The 25,006-nt window shown below is 42.9% G+C and overlaps 1 protein-coding gene across 4 annotated transcripts in view; it reads left to right on the top strand.

Annotated features, from left to right (window-relative positions):
* The window catches only part of PTPRM (protein tyrosine phosphatase receptor type M), a 655,839-nt gene that overhangs the window by 268,699 nt on the left and 362,134 nt on the right, over window positions 1–25,006 (top strand). For all 4 annotated transcript variants that reach the window (XM_067547610.1, XM_067547612.1, XM_067547618.1 and 1 more), the window contains exon 6: window positions 11,120–11,294. In XM_067547610.1, coding sequence (XP_067403711.1) covers window positions 11,120–11,294 — 175 coding nt within the window. The remainder of the gene's footprint in view (window positions 1–11,119; window positions 11,295–25,006) is intronic.

Below are 25,006 nucleotides of genomic sequence, written 5' to 3' on the forward strand. Positions count from 1 at the left end.
ATCAACAAACATTTGTCTTGGTTATGAAAGCAATTCTAGATAGTCAGAGGTCCAACTATCTTAATTATTAGAATGAAAACAACTCTAGCAATTTTGCTGAGGTATTACATTATTGCTTGCTCTATATTTTATCCATGTTTTAAAGAAAATTACTTCCAGCACTTCTGCTGTTAGTAGTGATCCCAGTGGTATAAATTTAATAGTCATTTTACAAATGTGCATATTTGAAAGTGGGATAATGCAGACTCTTTCTTTTATTAAATAAATGAAAAGCGGTTTTAATCCACCTGTGGATGGATATAAAGGATGATTGACCTAGGTTTCCTTTTAAGCCTGAACTGGCAGAAGAATTAAAAAAAAGAAAAAAAGAAAGGAAAAAAAAAAAAAAGGCCTTGAGATTAATTGATTTACTTAAATTGCTGGAGCTAACATCCTAGAACATCAATGTCTTTAAATTATTGCTCTGATTTTTGTTAAAACTTTCTGACAGGTTTAATGTATATCTTGTTGCTGGTAAATTGCTGTTCTTTTAGAAGTCTTTGAGTTAGTTCACTGCATAAAAGAGACTGTAAGTCTAATTTAACCTTCAGCCTATTTCACCTCATTCTAGCTTGGCCAAATGGAAAATTGTGTGCATTTAAGGATACTTGCAGTTGCCTTTTGTGTGATTTTAGTATGTTGCCACCATTAAATTTGGGGTTTCAGCCTGTGTATGTCCTCAAGTTAAATGAGAGATTTTTTTCCACAATCATGAATATTAAATAATGTGTGCTGGAGTATTTGGTTTAATAGAAATCTTTGTTCTAGTAAGTGATACACCCATTAAAACTTAGTCATCAAGGGTATGTCTACGCTGCATTGTAAACCTGGGTTTGTGGGACACCAAACCCACACTTGAGCATCCACACTGTAGTGTAAACCTGGGTTTACAATTGCTGGATTTGGGTCTCCTGGCTGTACTCATGCATCCATGCTGCACTGCACAAAACTCCTGACTTGGGTATGCAGTTTGAACTTCATCCACACTGCAAAATATCAGGGCTTGGACCCAAGTCTAAGTGGGACTCTGGCTCTGATCCATCCCCCTATTAGGGTCTTAAGACCTCAGTCTTGAGAGCTTGCTGACCCAAGTCAGACTGATTTGGACGGAAAGGAGGCTTGGGAGTGTGGACGGAAAGGAAGTTTGGGCTGAAAACTGAGTCAGAGCCTGTGTGTAAGGGACTGGGGTTTAGGTGGTCTGGCCTAGTGATTACTGCTGGGCTGGCGTCCCAGGGTCAAGGATGTGGTAGTCAGCAAGCAGGGATCAGAGTAATTGCCAAAACCAGGATCAATAGGCAAGAATCAGGTCTGAATCAGGCCAGATATAGGAGATCAGGAGTAGTTAACAGGCTGAAGTGAAGAGGCAAGAGTCAGGCTGGGGTCAGAGACAGGTGATCAGAAAGTGAAGCGAGGTGACATCTGCAGGTGCAGCAAGCCAGATGTCTGTATGGTTGCCCAGACAAGGTCCTGGGTCACCCTTCAGGGTTAAATAGTAAATGTGGGCCAAACTGAGGGCTATGGGGTTGCTCTAGCCCCTTTGGCAGTACTGCCTGTAGCACCTTATCTCCACAATGCTCCTTGGGAGGTGGCTCTGCATGACCTCCCAGTGGCCATGTGGAACCATCAGCTGTCCCAGGTTTTAGTCACTCATATCCTTTCACCTGGCTTATTGTGCAGCATAGACATACCCCAATTGACTTAAATAGTGTTTGAGTGATGTTTTTTGTATTATGCTCTCTGAACATTTGTCTAATAGCAGATCCTCTGCATCCAGTGGAATCTAATTTGCATCCCCTCCATTCTGAAGTATAGTGTTGTCATCAGAATCCTTCTAGCCTAAAAGGGGTAGACAAATCTCCCTTTGGAGCCTGTCAGGGCTTGTCTTTCATTGCCCAAAGGTATTAGTATTCAGTGATATGGGACAGCCTTCGTCTTTCCATAGGATGAGCATCCTGTCCCACAGTTTTCCCAGTCTCAATGGCATAAAGGACTGGAATCCTTGACCCGCAATAGAACCTGGATCTCCCACATGACACTGTAGAGCTACCAGGTGAGGTGAAAAGAAAGATATTTACCTAATTTGTGCCACAGGAAGTTGTGGGCAAACTTTTTTGCTGTGGCAACCTGTTATAACAACCTATTTCAACTTAATGAATTACCTTAGTGTAACATTGTAAAACATAAATTGTATACAGTTTTTTCAAAATGGGATTAGCAAACTAAAGATTTTCTCATGATAAATGTTTCTTTAATTTTCTAAAAGAGATGCTAAAGATTCAGCTTAGAGTTCCATAAAACTAAACTTTTCGCCATTAAATATTGGCATTTATTTTAACAGGATGGGATAAAGTTATTCTCTAATTAGTGAAGTGATTCAACCTAAGTGATCTGGTTGTGTTTATGTGTGGGGTTTTGTGAGATAACAAGGTACAATCCAGACTGAGTATTTGTCACCCCTGCCCTCTCACCTGGGTCACCCTTTACAATGCTGTACTGCTATAGCTTGCAGCTTGCACTGCTCACAAATAGCTTCCAGCATGCAAGTCACTGCCAGACGTGTCTCTGTGTGTTCAGCAACGAGCCAGCCACACCATGGTTCTTACCAGCCTTGGTTATATTGCAGGATAACCCATAACACTTCCAGTCTTAGATTTTTCCTCAGAAATGTATGTCTTGTACTGCCCAGCCTTCTGCTAGACAATACAAGTTTACATAAACTCTGTTATTTCTTTAATAGAAATAATATGAACGCAACTTGCTATCCCAAATGGAGTTTCCCCAGCACTGCAGTTTAAACATTGTGGATTAGATTAAAACAATAAAATCAGTTTATTAACTACAAAGAGAGATATTTTAAATTAACACAAGTAGCGAGGCATAAAAGTCAGAAATGGTTACAAGAAAATAAAGTTAAAACACTACTGGTGCCTACCTTAACAAGCTATCAGATTCAAGCAAAGTTGCTGAAAGCACATGGTGAGAAGTCTTACTGATCAAATCCTCTAGGTCAGGACACCTTCTTCCAAAATCCAACGAAAGCTTCCTCTGTTGCTTCAGGTGCAGAGAATCGATGGACAGGGAGGGTTAGGGGTGTGCCTTGGGGTTTGTCTCTCCTTTTTATAGTGCAGGTCCCCCTCTTGAAAAACATTTCCAGCTGAGATTCAGGAGACAAAAAGTCTGTCCATGTTCCCTACTGCTTTTTCCTCAGCTGTTTGTGTTTCCTTTGTTTCCACTTCCTGCCTGATGACTGTTCACTGCTTAAATGCAAATTAAACAGAGCTCACATTTCTTTGTTTGAGACAGATCTGTTTGCCAACCTCAGTTTGGAACATGTATTAACACCATACAGTGAAATCGTACAACTTCACATACAATGTTGCCACACACATTTTATCCAGACAATATTGACCAGCAAGTTATGAGTTTTCAAATGATATCTTACAAGGCCTACTTACGTTACAAGACCTTATTACATGTGTGTGTATGGTGTGGACACAGGTACATTCTGTCACAGGTTTAAAAAAAGTAGTATTGGGGACCAAGAACTTCTCCAGAGCATTTGATTTGTTTGCTTTTTTCTGAACTGTACTGAATGAAATATTTTGTAAGTAACACACACACAAAAAAAAAAAGGTCTGCAGTGTGTTCAGTAGGAAAAGATATTGCATACTTTTTTTGTTAATTGTAACTAGAATATTTCTAATAGTCTTGGATACCTGCTGTATCATCATCTTACCATGAAATTGATTTTGGCTCTTAAAATTGAAATAATGTAATACGCAGTGTGCTATATGGGGCCTATTGTAAAAGGAAGAGTTTGTTATCCTATGTTCATTTACTAGTAATGATGCAGCATAGTTGTACTAAAAGGGAAGAACAGTTATATGGTTAGCAATGTCCATTGTTAATCTAAGTCTTCTTTATATAGTGTACAGAACTACTGAACTGTCTTTGTCCACTGGGCAATTGCTGAAGGATGTCTCATTTTTTACTATGGTCTGGTGGGTGGAATGCTGCCAGTCTCTCCTATAGACTTAACTCATCATATACTTTCATTCATTACCAATCCTCTGTTCATGCTGCACTACACTGAACAACCCTGTTCTCCATTGGCTGTCCACCCTCCTGATCAAGGATAGGGAGGTGCAGGGGAAGTTACTATCTCTGTACTGTGCATTTTCTTTGGATAACAGGAATGCTGTTCCCTGGGATATCAGTCTAAATCATTCACTCATGCTAAATTTCCTTTAAAAAATGATTTTTCAAAAAGGTTGACAATGAAAAATTGCTGTTTTTTCCCCCCTGAGATCTACTGTGGAATTTCATGTTAATGATTTATTTCCTCACTGTTTGTTTTGCCAGCCTCACTGATCTGGCAAGTTAGCACTAGAGCTTTTTAAATAAGGAAAAAAAAGTTTTTAAAAATTCAGCTAAGGTTAATGCTTACTAATTTCATTTTAACTATATTCAATAACTATCTTAATGTTCTGCAATAAAATTAGCAATAAATATATTTTGCTCTGGAAGTCATTTGTGAATTTTAGAGCAACCGGTAACAACCTGTTTGCTGAACTTTTTTGTATTCCTGGGGGAGCTGAAAATGTGCAAAATCATCTCTAGCCAAGCTGTGCTCTATTTGATGAGTTTCATGTATAGCATTTATTTGAGCAAGAGAATGGAATAGATTGCGACTCATGAAATGTGCTCCATGCTCCTCTAGTTTCAGTCAAGGTTATTGATATGTGAATAGCTGATGTGTACCTTAGGGCTAAAACTTCCTGCACTTGATCAAACCATTTTCCCTTGTTTAGGCAGAGGGAGGGAGAAGTGGGATATTAGAAATCCGGCGAAATTAGCTTGTGTATGAGAACCCACAGGAGGCTTAAAGGATGGAAGGATCACAGTTTATAATAAGCTCTGCATTTAGTCTCAAATGCATAGATCATTCTAGTTTCTCATTTTACATATCCACAGAAAGAGATATGAAATGTGCCCTTTAGAACCAGAATAAGACAAGTTTCTTCTTGGGCATGTCTGAACCACAAAACAAACAAATAAAAGATATGTTCTTAACTCAGGTTAGCTAGCCAGTGTTAGATAACTTGGATTAAAATAACAGTGAAGACACTGCAACTCAACTTTTAACTGGGGCTAGCAGCTTGAGTTAAAGCCTCTATAGATCTCTTTGTATTGCAGCTGGGAGCTGTGATTCCCAGTTTAAGTAGACAGACTTGTGCTAGCTCCACTTGACCCAGTGAGCAATATCGACCCTGTGGCATGAATGGTGGCTCAGGCTAGCCACCCGAGCTCAGACCTAGGGGATTGGGTGTGCTTGGAGTTGGGAAGCTAGCCTGAGCAACTGCCAGTACTGCAATGTCCACAGTGGTATTTGTGGCTGCTAACCAAGTTAAAAGATGAGTTGCTGTGTTTTCACTGTTGTTTTAACCTGCATTAACAACACACTTTTTTTGTGCAGTGTAGACATACCCTTTGTGTATATTACAATCTGGCCTGTACTGCAGGAGGAATGGAGCAGCATAACCCGAGGAAGACCTCCAGGAGGGATTTTGAGAGACAATTCCTTCCCGAGTCCTAGGAGACAGGGATCATATGCAGTAGAAACCATCCCTTTGCCTGGTCTAGCCTTCCTCTCCCTTGTGTGCTTGACAACTGTGCAGATGGATGTGGAGGAAGGCTATGTAGAATCAGAGCCCCATCTCTCCTGACCTCCCTTTGGAGTAGCTTGTGCCTTTGCTGTAGGAGGGATTAGGACCTGAGCTCTACCAAGTAGAGGGAATATGATTGTGACTTGATCCTCCATGAGGGCAAAAGGCCAGTGGTTGGGAGTTTCTTATAACCCATCCGTACCTCCCCGCTCTCCCACCCTGCACCCCGTTCACTGTTGCAGGGACAGGTTAATCTAGCCCTCTGTTTCGTCCTACTGCAGGTATCTATAGTCAGTGAATAAGTAAAATTATTTTCTCCTCCCAGAGGCTAAAATTTTCATCCTTTTGCTGTTTCTCCTGCAAAACAAGCTGTTCACATCATTATGCCATGAAGAAACATGATGATGTTAGCTAGAAATAATTTTCAGTACACTTCAATAGTTCTGCAGTCCTGTTGTAATTGAGACCATCCTGTAAACTTCAGGCTGGGCAGGAAGAAGAGTCTGAGCATGTTACCTGCTTTACTCACAGTGCTAGCCTATTCTTTAAGAGTTCCAAAGCAATCCACAAAATGAGTCTTCCAGCATAGTTTTCTATCCTTGTGCCTGTCTCTGCCTTGTATCTAAATTATATTTTTTCATATTTGTTAGTAGGCTAGAGAGGACGAAGATGTAGGTGCTGGGTATGCAGAACACTTGAAATCAGTGGCAACTGTGATTGCTCAGCAACTCTGATAATTAGGACTAAATGACTGTTGTGTTGAAAATGAAATTAGTACTTCACTATTTCTTTGTATGGCTGATGTAAATGTAGAGCAACAACTATAATTTTGCATTGAGATGGTTAAGCCAGATAACTGTGTTTGGAGTAGCTGAGTATATTGGTGTGATGCCTCCTCTATATTTGTGAATCGGGCATTGTTATATGTTTCATGGTCTGTTCTGGGTGACCACAGTCACACACTAGAGAGTCATTAATTTTCCATTTGTGCACCAAGTGTACGCATCTGCCATAGTTTGCGCAGATGCGGTTTAGGGTTGCCCATTAGTTTTATGGGAGATCGAAGCCAGGGATCTTCTGCGTTGAGGTGTTGATTTGTAACTTCTTGTGAACTCCATTCATCTTTCTAAGCTTTATCAGGGTTGAAGTTGCATTGCTGAAGGGCTAAAAGGGCTTATGCAACTTCAAGCGGTGATGAGGGACATTATTAAGCTCCTGGTAGATGGGAAGACATTTGTTTTCCACGATCCTCATGAATTCCCAAAGGGTTGTGGCATTGCGGCGAATGAATGGGGGAACAATGTGCTACCACACTGGCAGCCCAAGTGTTGGGGATGACTTGGGGGTTCCAGTGATGCACCGTTTGCAGTGTTCAGTTGGATATCAACATGTCGAGTATGGCTGCTTCTCTTCCATACTGCTGCATGGTACTTGGCTAAGGACTACATACGTGTCATCGCTGATGTCCGTAACACTCATGCTCCCCAGTTTGTGCTTTCCAGTTTCTTGACCAGGTTACCCCTTTCTTTGTCTTGGCAGCTACCTTCTTCAGATGGTCATGGAAGATTAGCATGAGACCCAGCTTCACACTGAAATAGGTTGGAGTGGGGTCATGTCACACAGTGTTGCCACAGAAGGTCACTTTCAGGGTGCACTTAGCATTCCTGTTATCAAGATGCAATGCAGTGACTTGTTCTGTGAGGATTTGGTCTGAGCCCCCATTTCCAAAAAAAAATCCTCCATTTAAGGTGGACTCGGTCACTGAAGGTGGCTGCTTGTGTTGTCACGGCAAGATCTTCTGCATATGCAAATGTGCGTGACTTCATTGGAGGTGTATCACTTTTGTAAACATTGAAGTGTCAATGTAAGTACTGAGTCTTGTGGCAGTTCATTGTTGAGGAACCAGGGTGAACTGACTTCATTGCCCAATTGGACACGTAGCCACCTATTGCTCAGCATCGTCCATAGCAGACATAGTGTTTTGCGGCAGGAGATGATGCTTCTTCATCATCATCATCATCAATGAGCTTCAGCATTAAGCCTTTAATCCAGACTGTGTCATAAGCCGATGACATGTCTACAAAGGCTGCACTGGTCTTAGATTTCTTCTGGAATCTGGTCTCGATGTGCATTACCAAGGCCAAAACTTGGTCACAACAACTGTGTTTAGGTCGAAATCCTGCTTGTTTTTTGGGAATAACTGACTTGACGAGAGGTTTGATTCTCTGGAAGATGATACGATCCAGGAGTTTGTAGGTAGTGCACAGGAATGATACCATCCTATAACTTCTGGGGTTGTCAGTCAGCTTTCCTAGTTTGAGTATGGCAATGACTATCGCCTCCTGCCAGGCTTTTGGGATGCATCCGGATTCCATGGTTGTGGTGTACAGTTTTGCCAGCCATTGGAATCCCTTGGGACCTAGTTGATGAAGAAATTCCAGGGGATAACATCTCCGCCAGCTGCCTTTCCTTTCTTCAGTGTGCCTACACCCTCTTTCACTTCACCTGTACTGATGGCGATGGGGTCTTGTGGAGGCATTGAGGTCATTGTCCAATGTAATTGACAAGGGATCTCTCGCTTGGTATTTTTGACAAATGGTCCTTTTGTGCTCTCCACAAATTTGGGGTCTATGGAGTTGGGCCGAACTTTTGAGTCTGATATTCTGTTGGATTAGTGGCTCCGAGATGTTGTAGTGAAGCCCAGGCACAGCGACTAGAGTGTATGAAGTTCAGACCTTTAACACACTCAATCCACCACTGGCATCTGGTTGAGTCTAGGGACGCTAACTGGGCCTTCACAACCTGTGGGCTGCCCGACTGGTTGTACTGCCAGTGCAGTTCCTGGGTCTCTCTTATCCAGCAGGGAGTGTATTCTTCCCAGAAGCCCTGGGGGGGGGGGGGATCCTCTTCTTGGTGGTGGCAGTAAGGAGGCCAACAAACTGCTGATAACATTCTGCTGTCGTGGGAATTCGGATCACTATCGGCTTCATTTACTTTATAGTCCCACATAGTGTGCTGGCTGTTAAAGTCACCAACATATAGGGCTGGGATTGGTGCACTTGGGAATGCTGGCTTCAGCCATATTGAATTAGTGGCTGGAAGATGGCAGCCTTCACAAGGCCCGCTCTGTTAAGTGAGAAATCACAACTAATGCCATCAACCTGGCAACGGAACATCGATCAACAATCTCCAGTCTTCAGAGCAACAACTCAAGCCACCACAACAGCCCTCTTCAGGGCCAAATAACATGCCAGATAGATTCTGGAACAAGGATCCTTTAACTTAACATTGAGTACTGCACTTAAACATTATTAATTCCCTAAATTCCTAATTAATTTTATCTGCTAAATTTCTAGTCTTTCTGCCAGAATGACATCACAACTACTGTAAGCAAAGGAAATGAAAATAGTGGTTTAGCTTCAAATGGTTCTTTCTGAGCTTTGTTTACAGTAATTGTGATGTCACTCACTTTGGCAGGAAAAAAGATTTCTAGGAATTTTAAGGAGGTGGTAATTATCTCAAGTAGTGCTCAAATAAAGGGCTAAATAATTTTAAACAATGGCTCTGGTACTGTTTTCCACTTTGGGAATCTTACAAAATTTTAAAAGTCTAAATTACAAGGCCATCACAACAAATTTACATTTAAAAGAGAAATGACGTTATATTAATATATTTATTAAAATAATGCAAATCATTTACTTTGGCATTAATACTGTGATTAACATTGACTCTGGCTTCATGAATTATGTACAAGATCCAATTTAATGTGACCATTATTTGCAGCTCTCAATGGCTATTAACAGTATTTTAAGGTTACTTTTAATATGTTGACAACTAAACACGATAATTAACAAACTGAGCTCAGCATTTCCTTAATGGGTCTTAAATTTTGCAGCACAAACTGCAAATTCCAAGGTAAAAAAAAGAGGGAGCTCTAACTGTCTTTGATAGTTCATAGGGTAGGCCTCATACAGTTTTGTAGCCTGTTCTATGTTCTTAAATAAAGTCACAGAAATAGAACAAAAACAACAAATACAGATATAGGCTCTGCATGCTCCTATGGAGAAAAAAATGGCACAGAGGCTTTGAAACTCTACAAGATTCCTTTCAGGGTTTTTTGTGAATTCTTCCGCTGGGGGAATGAGGTTTCCTTTCAATCCTGTGGAAATTCAAAATAAGAAGGGGATCAACTTTCAGAAACTGTGGGTCCCCCTGAATCCTGAGTTATTCATTATGAGGCTCTTGAGACTCCAATTCTGACAGACTCACTGGTAGCTGCCCCGTAACATTACCTTGGAGACTTGAGGTCAAGTGGAATGTTCCAAAGTTCAAAGGAGCGCAGACAAAGAGTAATACATAGTGCTGGCCAGAAAACAAGAATTCCATTTTGTAGAAAATTTTGAGTTTTCAGGATTTGTTTTCATTTCAGCTTGGGGAAATTGAGACCTTTTGAAATTTTTCTCAAACAGCATGACAGGCAGACACCTAGACTACTCTCCCATGCCCATAGTGTACTGTTTAGAGCACTCACCTGAGAAGTGGGAGTCCCAGATTCAAGTCCTCCCTCTACCTGCTTTGGAGCAGAGAGTTGAACTAGGGTCTCCTACAGCCTGGGTGAGTGACCTAACCACGAGGCTATTGGTTAATCTGCAAGGGATCTCTCTGTCTTTGGTTTTGACCAGAAATTCCAACCTGGACCCGGGAAGCCTTTCTATCTTTTCAATTACGGTTATGTTGAGATGGACACATTTCAGCAAAAAGTTTCGGTTTTGAGGAGTAAGTATTTTCTGACTAAAAAAAAATGTTATGTTGAAAAATTCATGACAAGCTCTAGTAATGTAGCTTCAGCTTGTATTAACTTTCCTGAAGATTTCTTGATAGTTTACAGTGAGGATAATGCATGTAGTTTCATTCACCCCAGTTTTATGGATACCCAAAGTATCCAGTTGTATGGATACCTAAGTAGCTCTAGGCAAGGACAGTGCCATGAGGGAAGCAGTCTCCCTTATGTGCAGGATGGGGAAGATCCATGTGCTTATCAGCAGGTGTGGGGATGAGATTTAGGGTATATTGATTTGCATGTTGCTTTAAAAAGAAATTATTTGATATCATGAATTCTAATAAGCGAAGCAAATACATGCCATTGCTCTTAAATCTGTGTATTAGTTAATGTAAAAAGAATAGAGAGAAGCCTTGCCAGTTGTTCCAGATGAATGGTTGCCTACTGATGTTGTTTTAACCCTATTTGGAATAAAACAGAAATCTCTCATAGTGGAAACATCTTTAAATTTAACATGTGACCTCTGCTTTTTTCCTCCTCTTTTGGGAGAGTTGGAGACATAAAGTTGTTTTTCAATAAATGTTTGGCTTTTTTTATTTTAAAACAATATTTTTACTTTTGTGTCTCACTCTAGGGCATTTATGTAAGGGATGCGCCTTTGAAGGACATAAAGGTGTCTAATGATCGTCGATTTGTAGCCTTTTTTAATGTGGTGAATGCCACAAAGCGAGATGCTGGCAGTTACCGCTGCATGATTCGCACAGAAGGAGGAGCCGGAGTATCAAGCTACGCAGAACTGATAGTCAAAGGTATTTCAGAATACAATATGTACATATTATAAATAAATACATTATTTGGTGTATGAAATCAGAGCATGCAAGTCCAGTTCATTAAGGACGTCACCCCATAGTCCATTAAAGCCAATGAGAGGCTCAGTAAAAAAGATCTGTAAATCAGATTGTATTTATGTAAATCTCAAGATTCTGCCATGCTCTTCAAGAAAGGCTAGTGAAAAAGGCCATGCTGATGGGTTATTTATTAATACTACTTCTGCTTAGGTACTAAAAGTGTTTGAAAAAATATGTATTTTAAATGTACAATTTAGAAGATTTTTTTAAAATTAAATGAATGTTTCTGGCATCGTATCTACTATCTGGAGGCTGCACCCTAAAATGTATTTAGTATGAGGTATGAAAAAATAAAGGAAAACGCTTAAATAAATACAAATGTTCAGCATATGGGAGGTTTTAAAAACAGCAGGAAAAGTTCAAAATGTGAAAAAAAAATGCATATGAAGATGACCAATTGCATCATAGAAAACAGTGCTGATACAACCATGTTGTATTACTTCTATTTAAATTACACTTTGAATACTTTTATATCAGTTTTTTGAGAGAATATGCTTGGAAGCTTTTCAGAGAAGTACAGGTTCTATCGCAGTTGGCTTGTGGAAGCTGTGCAGATTACTCTAACATGGAGGTTGATCATGAATCTGTGTTCATGACTTCCCCTTTCTAAAGCCAAAGCCAAATGCTCTCTATAGTGAACAGGAACCCAACAGCTAAAATGGGGCTGGGTCAGTTCCTGTATGACTGATATGCCATTAATGGGGGACATTATGTTTTGTAAAGTGCCACACCATCTAAAGGTGTTACACCTCTCTGGTTGCCAACTCCATACCTATCAGACAAGAAAAGGGCCTGGAACTGAAGACCGACTTAGTCTTTCTTTCCTTTACTCTCCAAAGAACTTAAAATCTTATTTGGTGGGTGAATGGGGACTGAGAAACAGTGTCCCCACACCAAATCCCCCAGGGATCAGGATGCTATTTCCCTGGAATCTGGTGAGGGGAAAGGTGCCCCCACCACAATAGCAGATTTAAAAAAAAATAGCATCCTCTAAGCTAGAGAGGGCCCATCTCTCTCTCCTTTTTGAATCAGCATCATAACTCCCATGGGCTGCATGGCCCCAGTGGTGCAGGTGGTGTGAAAGAAGGAGACAAGTCCAGTACAGGGAGTAGTAGGGGTAAAGAATTAATTTTGATAAATTCTACTTTCTTAATCTGTGATCAGGGCCTTTTAATTTTTTGGCCTTAAGCGACAGGTTAACTCTTCCTCTGAATGGGTCTGCTAGTTATGGAGAAAATATGCACAGCCTAAAATAGTGTGCGCAGCTCAGAAGATTTCAGATACAATGGGCTGGATGTGAGGGCTTTATTATTAGTTCAACTGGGATTTGCACTTTTCATTTTCCCAGCTCTATAGTTACTTATTTGTATTCTGCAGTGAACATATGTGGAACTTTACCGAACATACCAAAGACCTATTCCCTCAGTTGAAGAATTTATAGTCTTATTTAAACAAATACAATATATGGTACAACAAATCAGGCATGGGAAAACATTTGAGGCTCAAGAACACGAAGGCCTGGTTTAACAGAGTTAGGTTGGCGTAAAGCAGCTTACATCAACCTAATTATGTCAATGTCCTTGCTACAGCCAATGTAAGTGCCCTACTACACTGACCTAACTCTACCTCCATGAGAGGCATATGGGATTATGATGCAGTGTCTGTCTAGCCACTGTGTAGGGCTATTTACATCGGCTATTGGCTGTGAAATTGACAAGAAAGCCTGGCTGAGGGCTTTGGCTGGCACCCCAGGGTGGATGGGGGGCACCATCTAGTGCCCAGCTGCCTCCCTCCAGGCTCCTGCTTGGTCTTCCTGCCTGGCTGCTGTCCCCTGGGGTCCTGGCACCCGTGTAGCACAGCTGCTACCCAGGCTTGCCACTCTCCATCAAGGGGGCACTGCTGCTGCCTGGGCTCTCAACTCCCTCCTTCCTGCCGGGAGCACAGGTGCTCCCCACGTTGCCCCATCTTAAGTTGGAAACACTCCTGGTGAGGTGTGTGGACATGAACTACCACAGTAATTACTGTGGTTGCTGTAAGTTGACCTAACATAGGTTGACTTAAGTTTGTAGTATAGACATGCCCTCAGAGACCTTGCTTCTGAAATCAGTCTAGAAAGGCTTTGCAGGAAATGCTCGTTTTAAGGAGGGATTTGAAAGCCAAGAGGAAGACACGTGATCAGATACTATGGTAGATTCTGAATGTATGGAGTTGTATGAAAGAAGAATCATAGCCAAGAATGGGGTAAAAAGTCTAAAGAAGCATTTAGGAGAAAAGATGAGGCAGAGTGCAGAGATTGGGAGAAGGCGTTTCGGATGGGATCAGATGCTGAAGATGAGGACCAGGAGTTTGAATTTAGGGCAGATGGAAAGGGGAAGTTGGTTGAGGAGTTGATCAACGACTATGGATGACATGATCAGAACAGGGAATGTGGGAGAAGAGCATGCCTTTTGGTGGCTCAGAGAGGAATGAACAGCATGTGGAGAGCTCAGAGAAGAGTAGCATTACAGCAGGTGAAGTACAGACAAGTGTGGACTGTGCTCCCGTGCCGGAAGATACACTGGAGAGGGGAGAGACAGGCTGAGATGAGAAGGCTGCTGTAAGTGTAGCCAGTGGATAAACAAGGCACTCTTAAGATATTGTGGTGGTGGGAACGGTATAAAACGTAGCTAGGTAATGAGAATGAACAGCTGGAGAAAAGGAATGAATACTGCAGAAGGGGTGGGAGTCAGCATAGACACATGGGATTGAATGAGCCCACAGAGAGTCAGTAGAGGAAGAAGAAGAAGATGTGGCTTTGAATGGAAATGTGTGGGACTCCAACGAAGAGAGGGAGGAGCTGGAGAATGAGCCCATAAGGAAATGCTGAAAACTGGGTCAGTGAGGCAAGAGGAAACCGTGAGAATACAATGGCATAGAAGCTCGGGGAAGGGAGGATGAGGAGGAGGAGAAAGTGATCAACTGGGAATGGAAAGAAAACGGAAGGTGGGAAGGGGGCCAAGACAGGGGAGAAGTGGGTAAGAGGAGCATGTATGGAGTGACACTCAGGTGAAGAGACTGTGAGGGAGAACGAGAGGGAGAGTTGGAGCAAACAGCCAGTCAGCACATGGCAGAGAAAATCCAGGCCAAATTGTAGAAAGCTCTCTGAGTGGCCAAGGGTGGTCCCTGTTTTGGCTGTTTCTTCCTCTACTGGCTGAAGTCTCTGGCTGGCTCCTCTATGCAGTTTTCTCCCCAGGCCATGTGCTGGGAGGCAAGGCACCACCCAGGTCCTTGTGCACCCACAGTGGGGGAGTTAATGGAAAGACTACTAACTCCAGTGGGCTGCGGAGCCAGTCCTGGGAGCACAAGAACTGGAATTGTGTCTGACCCATGAGCTGGAAGGCTCCTTGAATCCTTACCCTAAACTTGTGTGTCTGACCAGGGATGGGTATAACATAGCCTTTTGTGTCTGGTGAAAAAAGCCATTAAAGAGCTGTCAATTAACCTCCAATGGTACATAAGTAAGATATTGTAAATCTGAGTATTGCTTGGTTAATCTGTGACCCGTCCGTGCCCAGGGCAGCCACCTGAAAATGCCAAGGTCAGGGCAGGCTGTAAAAAGGGAGCAGATTCTCCCAGCGCTGGTGGGTGGCACTGAAGCCAGACTTCCCAACCAGCCACGAACTGCACTTCTGAATCCTCACAGAAGCCAGTACACAAATACACACAGTCCCCTTTACTGCATTTCAGCTCCAGGCTCCCAAATCAGCACTAGGTCCAGTAAAGAGACCAGTTGTTTAAACTCTATGCTCTTTACTACAAAGGTTCCCTCTGACCCCCAGGAGTCAGCCACAGTACCAGATCAATATGAGTTTGGATTTTATCTAAAATACCACGCTGCCAGCCAATCCTTTAGTAACTAACACTGAAGGTTTATTGTAATAAGAAAGAAAGAAATCATGAGAGAAATGTTAAATGGTCAAAGCAAATCAGATACATACAAATGATTGAAAGTCCATATACATCAGGTTTCTAGAAGAAATGTGGAGTTGCAGGCTTGTATAATCCCTCTGGTATACATCCAACCCCTGGATGGGCCTTAGTCCTTCGGTTCAGTTGTAAGTGAATTGATCCAGAGGCAGGTGTATGTCAGTAACTGAACAGGAACAAAGGCAAAATGTTTCCTCTGGCTTGATCTTATATACCCTCTGTCTTTGGCTATGCAACCTGTGAAAATTTACAGGAGCTAAAATGGAGTCCAGAGTCACATGGGCCAATCCTGGTGACTCTTCAGGTGTGCTGCTGGTGGAATTTCACAGGAATCAAAATGGAGTCCAGAGTCATATGAGCAGGTTCTGGTGACTCATTGGTGATGCTGGCTTCTCCCCGAGGGCCCCTTGCACTTGGGAATGTCTAATGGGCCATTAAGGAGGCCATTGTTCTGCAGCCATCCTGTCTGAGATGTTGCCCAGGCAGCACAATTTGAAATACAGATATATCAAATATATCTAACTTCCATTTCACACATCACACATGAACATAAGTATTATCATCTGACTTAGCATATTACAACTTTTATAACAGTACCTGACATGGCATATCTTACGCGAATATTTATGATTTAGACACACTGATGTTAACCAATATGACAAATGCTCCCCTCCCAATCTACCCAGCATGACATAGTAAACAAAAAATTTGTCATTAAATAATGTGTCTGGCCTCCACACATCAAGAAGAAAAGACAGAGAATGTTGTTTGTACATCTTGTCTGCCTTTTATACGAAAGTGAATCAACCTATCGATCAATTGCTTCATTTAAATGAATTCTATAAGGAAACTTTCAATTTACTGAACTGTTTATTCTGATGGGGGAGGACTGAATAGAGTCAGTGACTTGTCATTCTGTGTGTTCAGACCACACGATATCCTCATCTGTTTGTCAGGGAATTGGATTGAAATGTCACTTTATCTCTATGTAATGTGAGCTATGAAATTGGATTTGTCAGATCACCTGCTTATTGTAAAAAATAACTGTTCTTTTCTAATATGTGACATAAAAGTAATCAGAAATTGAACAAAAGGAAAATAGTTGGGTGGAATTGATTAAATGTATTTGGTGAAGTAAATTAGTCTTCTACATAGGTCTTTTGGGTTGAACTTTTCTAATCGTGGTCAGATGCAGCATAGATTAAATTTAGGAGAACAGAATGAGCCTGTCTGAGAAGGGCATCAGATTATTAGAGTACAAACTGCTTATTGAGTTCAGACAAGGTAACCCTAGATGTCAGACTGGTTAGAAGGGGGTTTGTTAGGTTTGTAAGTTAGGGTCATGGAAGGGCAACCATCTGTACTGTTGGTGACTTGTATTTCTGAATCTTGTCAAAGGGAAGATTTAACACCAGGAATAGACTTGAACTTATTTTGGACCTTTAGAAGAAAGAATTTATGCTAAAATTGAGGGCAAAATCATGGCAAGATTTAAGAAATTATTAAAGATTTATCATCAAGGGTGCTAACAGTTTTGAAATAGTAAATGCTTAAGTGTACCCAAGTATTTAGGTTCTCTTTCTTTGCTTGCCTGCCTGTGCCTTTTTCTCTTTCTATATATCTGTTATAAGGAGAGCTGGTAGCACTGCCTATTATCCAAGTTGCCTGATACTTAGCAATATAAGATCCTATTTTCAGTTGCTTATAACTTGGCCAAACATTAAAATTTTGGGCTAAAATTTTCCATGCCAGATGTCCACTGTGTGTCATGACCCCTGGGTTTCAAACTTGGGCCCACAAGGTTCATGGGAGCAGCCATGCTACAACCCTCCATCTGGCAGCTTTGGCTTGACTATAGCTTACCAAGGACCCATGAAGCCCAACTCCAGTGTGAGGCTCTGCTCCTGAGGTCCGATTGGATTACCCTGAGGTGCATCTGACTGGCCTATTGGACCTACTTAAGTCAGAGGCAGGAACAAGCGCTGTCTGAACAACTGAATTCCCCCCTGCTCTGGGCTGTGTGCCTTGTGCTTCTGCTACCCGTTTCTGCTTCCCCAACTTGACTCCTGGCATCTCACTTGTGGTTCCCAACTTCCAGTTTGTCTCCTGCTTCTGCCACCTGGTATCCTGACCTGGCCTGACTCATTATTCTACTCTCTAGTTTGTCTGCTTCTGACCTCACAGAATCCTGAGCCAGCTGACTCTTGACTCGTCTCATGACTGCAGACTTTGGCTCTGACTGCTAGGTCTGGCCACCCAGGACCTGGCCGTGACAGCTTGTTCAAACCACAGTAAATCCTGCGGTACCTAGCCTATTGTGAGAGGAATGGACCCAGCAGCACCACAGCAGCCATCAGAAGCTTCACACTTGCCCCCCCAATGGGCCCTCCATCTCCAGGTGGATAATAAGCACTGCAGGTCCAAGCTGCACAGCTGACCTCAGGCAACCAGTGGTTGCAGGCAGGGCCCAAGCATAATTTTTTCAGGCCCAGTACAAACTTGTAACACGGGCTGCTTCCCACACACGTACCACAATCTCTCATCCAATACATACAATTTCATAAGCCACGAAAAAGGTTTGAATTCTGAAATTACTGTTCTACATTTCTGAACAATGACCCCCCCCCCCCCTTTGCTATTTTTATTTAACATAACACCCAGATTGAGAGTCCTACAAGTTTGCTGACTATTTTGTAACTTTTTGGTCTTTATAAAGGTATTATATTCTGTCACGGTCTTGATTTTTTTATTCTAGTGGACCAATGTGACTGCAAACATTTTAAAATTAGGCCAATTAACTTTAAAGCTTTATTTTTCTGGCCTTTTTCATGGCAAAATCATGAATTAGCCCCCAAAGCTGTAATCTCAAGAGTTCCAAGAAAGTTACCATTGTGCGGGTCACCTATCAGATTAGTATCTCCTTAGAATGCTAAACCTCGTGAAGCAAGAAATAAGGTAACATCCAACAATCTTTCCAATATTTCTTTCCATCTTGTAGCTTCTGTTAATATTTGTTTTGAATCTCACTGTCCACTTCATGTCCATCTGACAGTGACTGCTGTAATTGCTTCCACTGGCAGTAGCAAGTTTTATGTTCTATGCTCTTTTCATGTTCAGGAAGTTTAATATATAGTTTACGCTATTTTTTATAATTGGTGAATACCCTTCATTTTTTGCCAGCATACTGTGTTGTTTAAGCCTCCCTTCGGGAAACAGCTGACATGGAAAACAATACAGTGCTTGGTTGGTAGCACTCCCAACAAGAAAGACAAGATATCAAGAGACTGGCTTGTTTGAAGTTTTACATTTGAGAAGAAATTCAGGAAAATTATGCCCATCAACATCTTTTTGGCATTGACTTTGCTAGCTTCTGCATTTCTTCAAAAGTCAGGACACCAGATAGAACCATTTTTTGATGGATAGAATCTGTTATGCTTTCAGGCCACAAGCCTGGATCTTTGAAAAGACAAGAATCAGATAATGTAGCACTACTCTCCTCTGCTTCTTGTAAACCTTCTGAATGTGGGGGTGCTAATGGTGATACTACCTGACTATGTTCAAGCATTAGATTGGAGTCACATAGTGCATGTTCTGGCAGCTTTTCTTTATCATCACTTGCCAGTGCCACAGACACAGTCTCTATGTTGAAATCATTTTCATCTTGATTTTGTTCATCTGCTTCCCTAGTTAGTGTATTACCTGACTGCAGAAAGACCTTGTCTGATTTGAAAAACTGGAGGATAGACTGGTGTCCTTTAGCTTCTTTTAGTTTCCTTTCTTTTACCTCCTTATGTTTCTGGCTGCCTGATTTGTATTTATAGCCACCACCAGACATGGGGTGTGTGTGTGAGTGTGTGAGTGACTGACTGAATTAGACACTGACACTTACATATATTTTGGACCTGCAAATCCTACCAGAAGAAGCAGCAGCACTGGCTCCCACTGTCTTATGGTGCTTTGCTTTGCCTCTCCCACCAGCTGTTCCTCCTTCCTGCCTGTGCACGAGGAACTCTGGGACTGGTAGTTCTTGATCTTGATATGATAGACCACGTCATAGAGAGCAGTACAAATCTCTGTCTCTCACTCAAACTACAAGTCCTAGTTTAACAGCACAAGCACACACTCTCTGTTCTAGAGAAGGGCCTGGGCTGAGCCAGCAGGCCCCGCAACTCACTGTTGAGAATGTTGCTTGTGACTGGCTCCAGCAAATCTCACAAGATCTGGACAATAGATGCATAGATACAGGGAAATAAATTTCTTTAAATATCTTCAGGTATGATCTACAATTTAGCCTCAATTTTTTCTTCCCGGTAATGGGGATTGCAGCCTGGTTGTACCTTCTTCCTCCCCCCATGTGGGGTCCCAGGTTGCAGGAGCAAGCAAGACAGCTTAGTGCTGAGAACACTGTGCTGTGAACGTAGCCTGCAGTGCCTTGCCACACACAGGGGTCTGCGATGCCCTTGTCCAAATGGTTTGACGGGAACTGCCAGCAGTTTCGGGGTTTCATGAAGCAGTGCTGCCTTCTGTGTCTGATGCGTCCTCACATCTACGCTTCTGATGAGGCCAAGCCTGCTGGAAGGAGACACGTTACACTGGGTCTTCCTCCTGCTCAAAGGTCATAGCCCTGTGCTGTGGAATTTGAATGGCTTTTTCCAGTCAATGTCAACCATCTCTGATCACCTGCACCAAGCTTGAATGGCTGGGACTGCCCTGAGGGCACTCTGCTAGGGGCAAGGCACAGTGGCTTCCTATGCAGCAGCATATTTCTGCAACCTTACAGTGGACACAGAGTGGACTGAAGCAGCGCAGCTGTACCAGTTCCAGTGGAGGTTGTTGGAAAAAATCAAAGTTGGACTGGTCCACATAGATGCACCTATGGGCCTATATGCCTTTGTGAACTTTACCATCAGCATAGATAATCAGCTGTGAGAATGAAGGGAGGAGAAAAGAGGCTCCCTGAAGCCCCCCCACCGCATACTGTGACCTCACCTGCTGTATTGCCCATCGAACCCATTCAGGCCAGTTCACACCCGAAGAAAAGGAATGGTGCCATCAGTGCCACCTGTGCTTCTACTGTAGTGAACTTGGCTACACAATCTCAGCCTGCCCTGTACCAATGTTGAGGAGCTCAGGGAAACAAGCTGGCCCAGGCATGTGGGGGGGTGGGGAACTGGCCTGGGCCTTGAAAGAAGAGACATTCCCTCTACTCTGCTCCACACTGAAATGCACCCTGAGCCCCTAGCTTCTCATTTGCAGGTGCCTATCTGGCTGTGCGTCCCAGGGGATCGTAGACGGAATCACTTCCAAACGGCACTCGTCAATTTGGGAGCGGTGGACAATTTCATAGATGCAGTTACAGCTCGGGCTCCACAGATTCTGCTGACATGTAAGGCCATGCCTGATCCAAATAAAACTATAGACGGCGCCCACTGTCTTCAGGTCCAGTTATAGAGGAGACTGTGCCCCTGGAGGCCGTTATTCAGGGATACAAAGAAATAATATAATTTGATGCGATCCATTTCCTTTCTTCTGATCACTGGCATCTCCTGGCTGACCTTTTGTGACATACTGGAATACCATACAGACCAGTAGGGCGCTGTGTCATCCCTGCCCTGCAACCTTAGGTGCCTTACAATGCCTTGATGAAGTAGCTCCCAATTGGGCCACTCACAAACAGCCTTCTAGCATGCAAGCCACACCCTGAGTGTCTGTGTGTAACTGTAGCCTGCCAGTTACACTCTGGCTCTCACCAGCCTTGGTTATGCAGCAGGATGACCCTAACACACCCACAGTCCTGGATTTTCCTCTGGAAATGTATGTCCTGTACTGACTAGCCCTGTCCTGCACAGCATAAACATTTTCAAGTCCAGTATTCCTTTAAGGGAATAATATACCAGCTTATTATGTTAAACACTTCAACCTAAACTCATTATAGTCAAAATAGTAAAACAAGTTTATTACTACAAAGAGAGAGGTTTTAAGAGTCTGTTTGGAAGGATGTTCCCTGGCCATCCTGCTGGCAGAATTCTGACGGGAAAACAACCTTCTGCCTTCACTAGCGAATAAGGGGGTTGTGAAGAGTGTAACAGAATACATCCCTGTGTTCACACCGTACACAGTACTGACAGCTCTATTGGGCCCAAGTCTTCTCCCACTTCAACTTTACCTAAACCTACTACCCTGGAGCCAGAAATGGTAAAGCTGACACCTTGTCCTGAAGATATGGCTCTTATCCACAAGGCTCCAGGTTAGACCCAGCTCTCATTCTAAAGTTCCACAGTTTCCTTACTGCAGCTTGCCACCAGGACCTGCTCATGCTCAGGGCACTCTGCCTCTATCTCCAGAATTCCACCCAATGAGTTGGCCATTATCAACCAAGAACTGCACAACACCTGGGAGCGGGTCATGTTCATAAGGGACTGTATCTATGTTTCCCCAGGACCTGCTAGAGTGGCAGTTCTACAAACATGCCATTACTCCACATTGAGAGGACACTTAGGGCGATATAAAACCCAACAATCGATGTCCCATTTCTTCTGATGGCTTTGAATGCACCTCATGATACAGATCTTTGTAACTTCCTGCCAGGTGTGTGCCTGCACCAAGATCCCATGCCAGAAATCCTGTGGACTCTCCCAACCTCTGGACACCCCATCTCGGCCATCTCATTGCACTTTGTGGTGGAACTACCAGAGTTTAGTAGTTTCATGACTATCCTGACAGTGGTAGATTGCTTTTGAAGGGAGATCACTTCATTCCCTGAATGGGTTTACCTTCTGTGACGGAAACTTCCTGACTCTGGATAAACAACAGAGTCTGTCTTCATAGCCTCCAGGATCATGTCACCTACGATCAGGAGCCACAGTTTACTGCCTGATTCTGGTACGAGTCCCTATGTTTATTTGGAGTCCATGCACACCTGTCCTTTGTCTACCATCCTCAGTTGAATGGCCAAGTGGAAAGAATCAACCAGATCCTCGAACAATACTTACAATGCTGCACCAGGATGACTGGTGTTCATTGATACCCTATGCAGAGTTCTTGTACAATAATGCAGACCATGTATCCACAGGCTACAGCCCCTTCTTTATCAACTATGGGTACCACCCACAACTACTCACATCCTCTCTCTGCCCATCTGCCTCGGAACTATTACAGCACGTCCATCATGTCCAAGAGGAGGTGAAGGGACACCTTGACAAGGCGAAGGGGGAATACAAAAAGCACATGGACAAGCATAGACAACAGGCATCCAAATACTTTGTAGGGCAAAAAGTATGGCTTTCAACAGAACACCTCCGCAGTCAGACCATCTGAGAAACTAGACTACCAATTCCTTGGCCTGTATAAGTTTGGCTACAAATCAGCTTGATCACTTTAGAACTCCAGCTGCCTCGATCCCATAGAGTCCACCCCATATTCCATGTCTCACTTCTGAAACCATACACCAAGAACATAATTCCCATACAGCCCAATCACCATCCCCCACTGGTACAAGTACAGGTCAGGCGGAATACATTGTTCACAAAGTCCTTGACCATAAGATCAAGTGGGGCAAATTATGGTACCTGATTGATTAGGAAGGTTACAGCCTAAGGGAATGCACCTTGGGAACAAGGTGAGAATATTCACATTCATTAACACTCTTGCCCTGTTTTGGGCCTTCCATGGGAGCCACCCCAAGAAACCTGGATCCATGTTGCCCAAAGGGTGTCCCTAGGGGGGGAGATGATGGAATGACCCCTGAGTCTTGAACCTCGTCCTGCAAGGTTCATGGAAACAGGCATGCTCCAACCCTCCACCTGACAAGAGCTTACTTGGGACCCTGATGCCCAGCCCCAGTCTGAGGCTCCGATTGGCAGAGTCCCAGAGCAGCTGATTGGCCGCTGGTTCTATTTAAACCAGTGACAGGAACAGGAAGCTGACTGAACAACTGGGCTCCACCCTGCTGTGGACTGTGTGCCTTGCGCTTCCTGCTCCTACTACCCAGACCCGCTACTCTCTAGCTTTTCCTGTTTCCCTGGCTTGATTTCCCAGTATTCCAATCTGGCTTCACTCCTGGTATCCCAACATCCAGTTGGTTTCCTGCCTCTAACCTGTTGGTAGACCTGGCCTAACCTGACTCTCATTCTCGCTTCGCGGCTCTGATCTTCAGTGTACCTGCTGCTTCTGACCTCCCAGTATTTTGACCCAGCCAGCTCTTGACTCCTGTCTTGTGACTGTAGACTCTGGCTCCAAATACTAGGTTTGGCCACCTACGAACCAACCATGACACTTTGAGCTGAATTTTTCTGGAAAATGTAAGACGCCATAGTTGAGTAATTTTTGAGAATAAGGTCAGGGAAAAATACGTTGTTTGGCCCATGTTAAAAAATGCTGGTGACCTTTTTATTTGAAAAGCTCTAGCACTCCCATGAGTTGAAGATGGACTTAACATTTGGTGAGTCCTCAGCTGAACTATTGTGTCCAGTTTTGGGCCACAAACTTTAAGAAAGATGTGGAGAAATGAGAGAGTCCAGAGGAGAGCAACAAAAATAAGAGGTTTGGAAAACCTGACCTGTAAGGAAAGGTTGAAAGAACTGGGTGCGTTTAGTCTCAGGAAGAGAAGGCTGAGTGGGACATAAGTCTTCAAATATGTAAAAGGTTGCTATAATGAGGATGGTGATCAATAGTTATCCATGCCTTCTGAGAGTAGGACAAGAAGTAATCGGCTCAGTTTGCAGCAAGGGAGATTTGAGTTAGAAATTAGAAGTTTTTCTTAAATATAAGAATAGTTAAGCTCTGGAACAGGTTAACAGGGGAGGTTGTAGAATTCCCATCAACTGAGGTTTTTAAGAACTGGTTAGACAGACACCTGTCAGGGATGCTCTAGTATACTTAATCCTGCCTCAGTGCAGGGAGCTGGACTTAGATGACCCCTTGTGGTCCCTTCCAGCCCTACATTTGTATGATTCTGTGATCAAAGTGAAAAATTGCAGGGCCCAGGAAGAACATATTTATTAGGTAGCTTTGACCACCTCACATGCTCTCTACCTGTTGAACCATCTTGCTGGAACTTACTCTGAAATTCCAAATATTTGAGCATCTTCAACCAGTTGCTATTTATTTATTTATTTAAAAAAAAAAAAGCCTGCTCAAGCCCCAGAATAGGCAAGATTCCATGCTGGGCAGTAACAGCTTCTCTCAACACAAAAGCGTGAGTGCTGTTAAGTCAGATACCTTGCAATAGTGGAACAAGCTGTACTAAGTAATCAGTAGACAGGGGAGGAAATGTCTATTTTTGACTCATTTAAATCTGAACAAATTTTCATGAGGACAGAAAAGATACCTCTCTGATTCCAAGGCTATTCTCCCTTATGGGAAACCATGGAGGTGCGACAGCTCTTCCAAAAATGTGCTAAAGAATTTTATAATGAAAGTGTAAGGCAGGCTAAATACAGGGATTGCTGTTCTTCCCCCCCCCCCCCCCCCCCCCGAAAAAGTGCATATGCAGGTATTTAATTTTTTAGCTTGCATGTAACTCCCTTAGCATAAGCAAAGGACTACTCTTCATTTTGGGTGTATTGTTTTTGTTCTCATTTTTATTTTAATTGGTCCATTGGTGTTGGCCACCATTACAGCATCTGTCCCAAATTTTCCATTGATCT

The sequence above is a fragment of the Emydura macquarii genome, unplaced genomic scaffold, assembly GCF_026122565.2.
Source record: "Emydura macquarii macquarii isolate MOO-44397 ecotype Brisbane River unplaced genomic scaffold, CSIRO-AGI_Emac_v2 contig_212, whole genome shotgun sequence".
Classification (NCBI taxonomy): domain Eukaryota; kingdom Metazoa; phylum Chordata; order Testudines; family Chelidae; genus Emydura; species Emydura macquarii.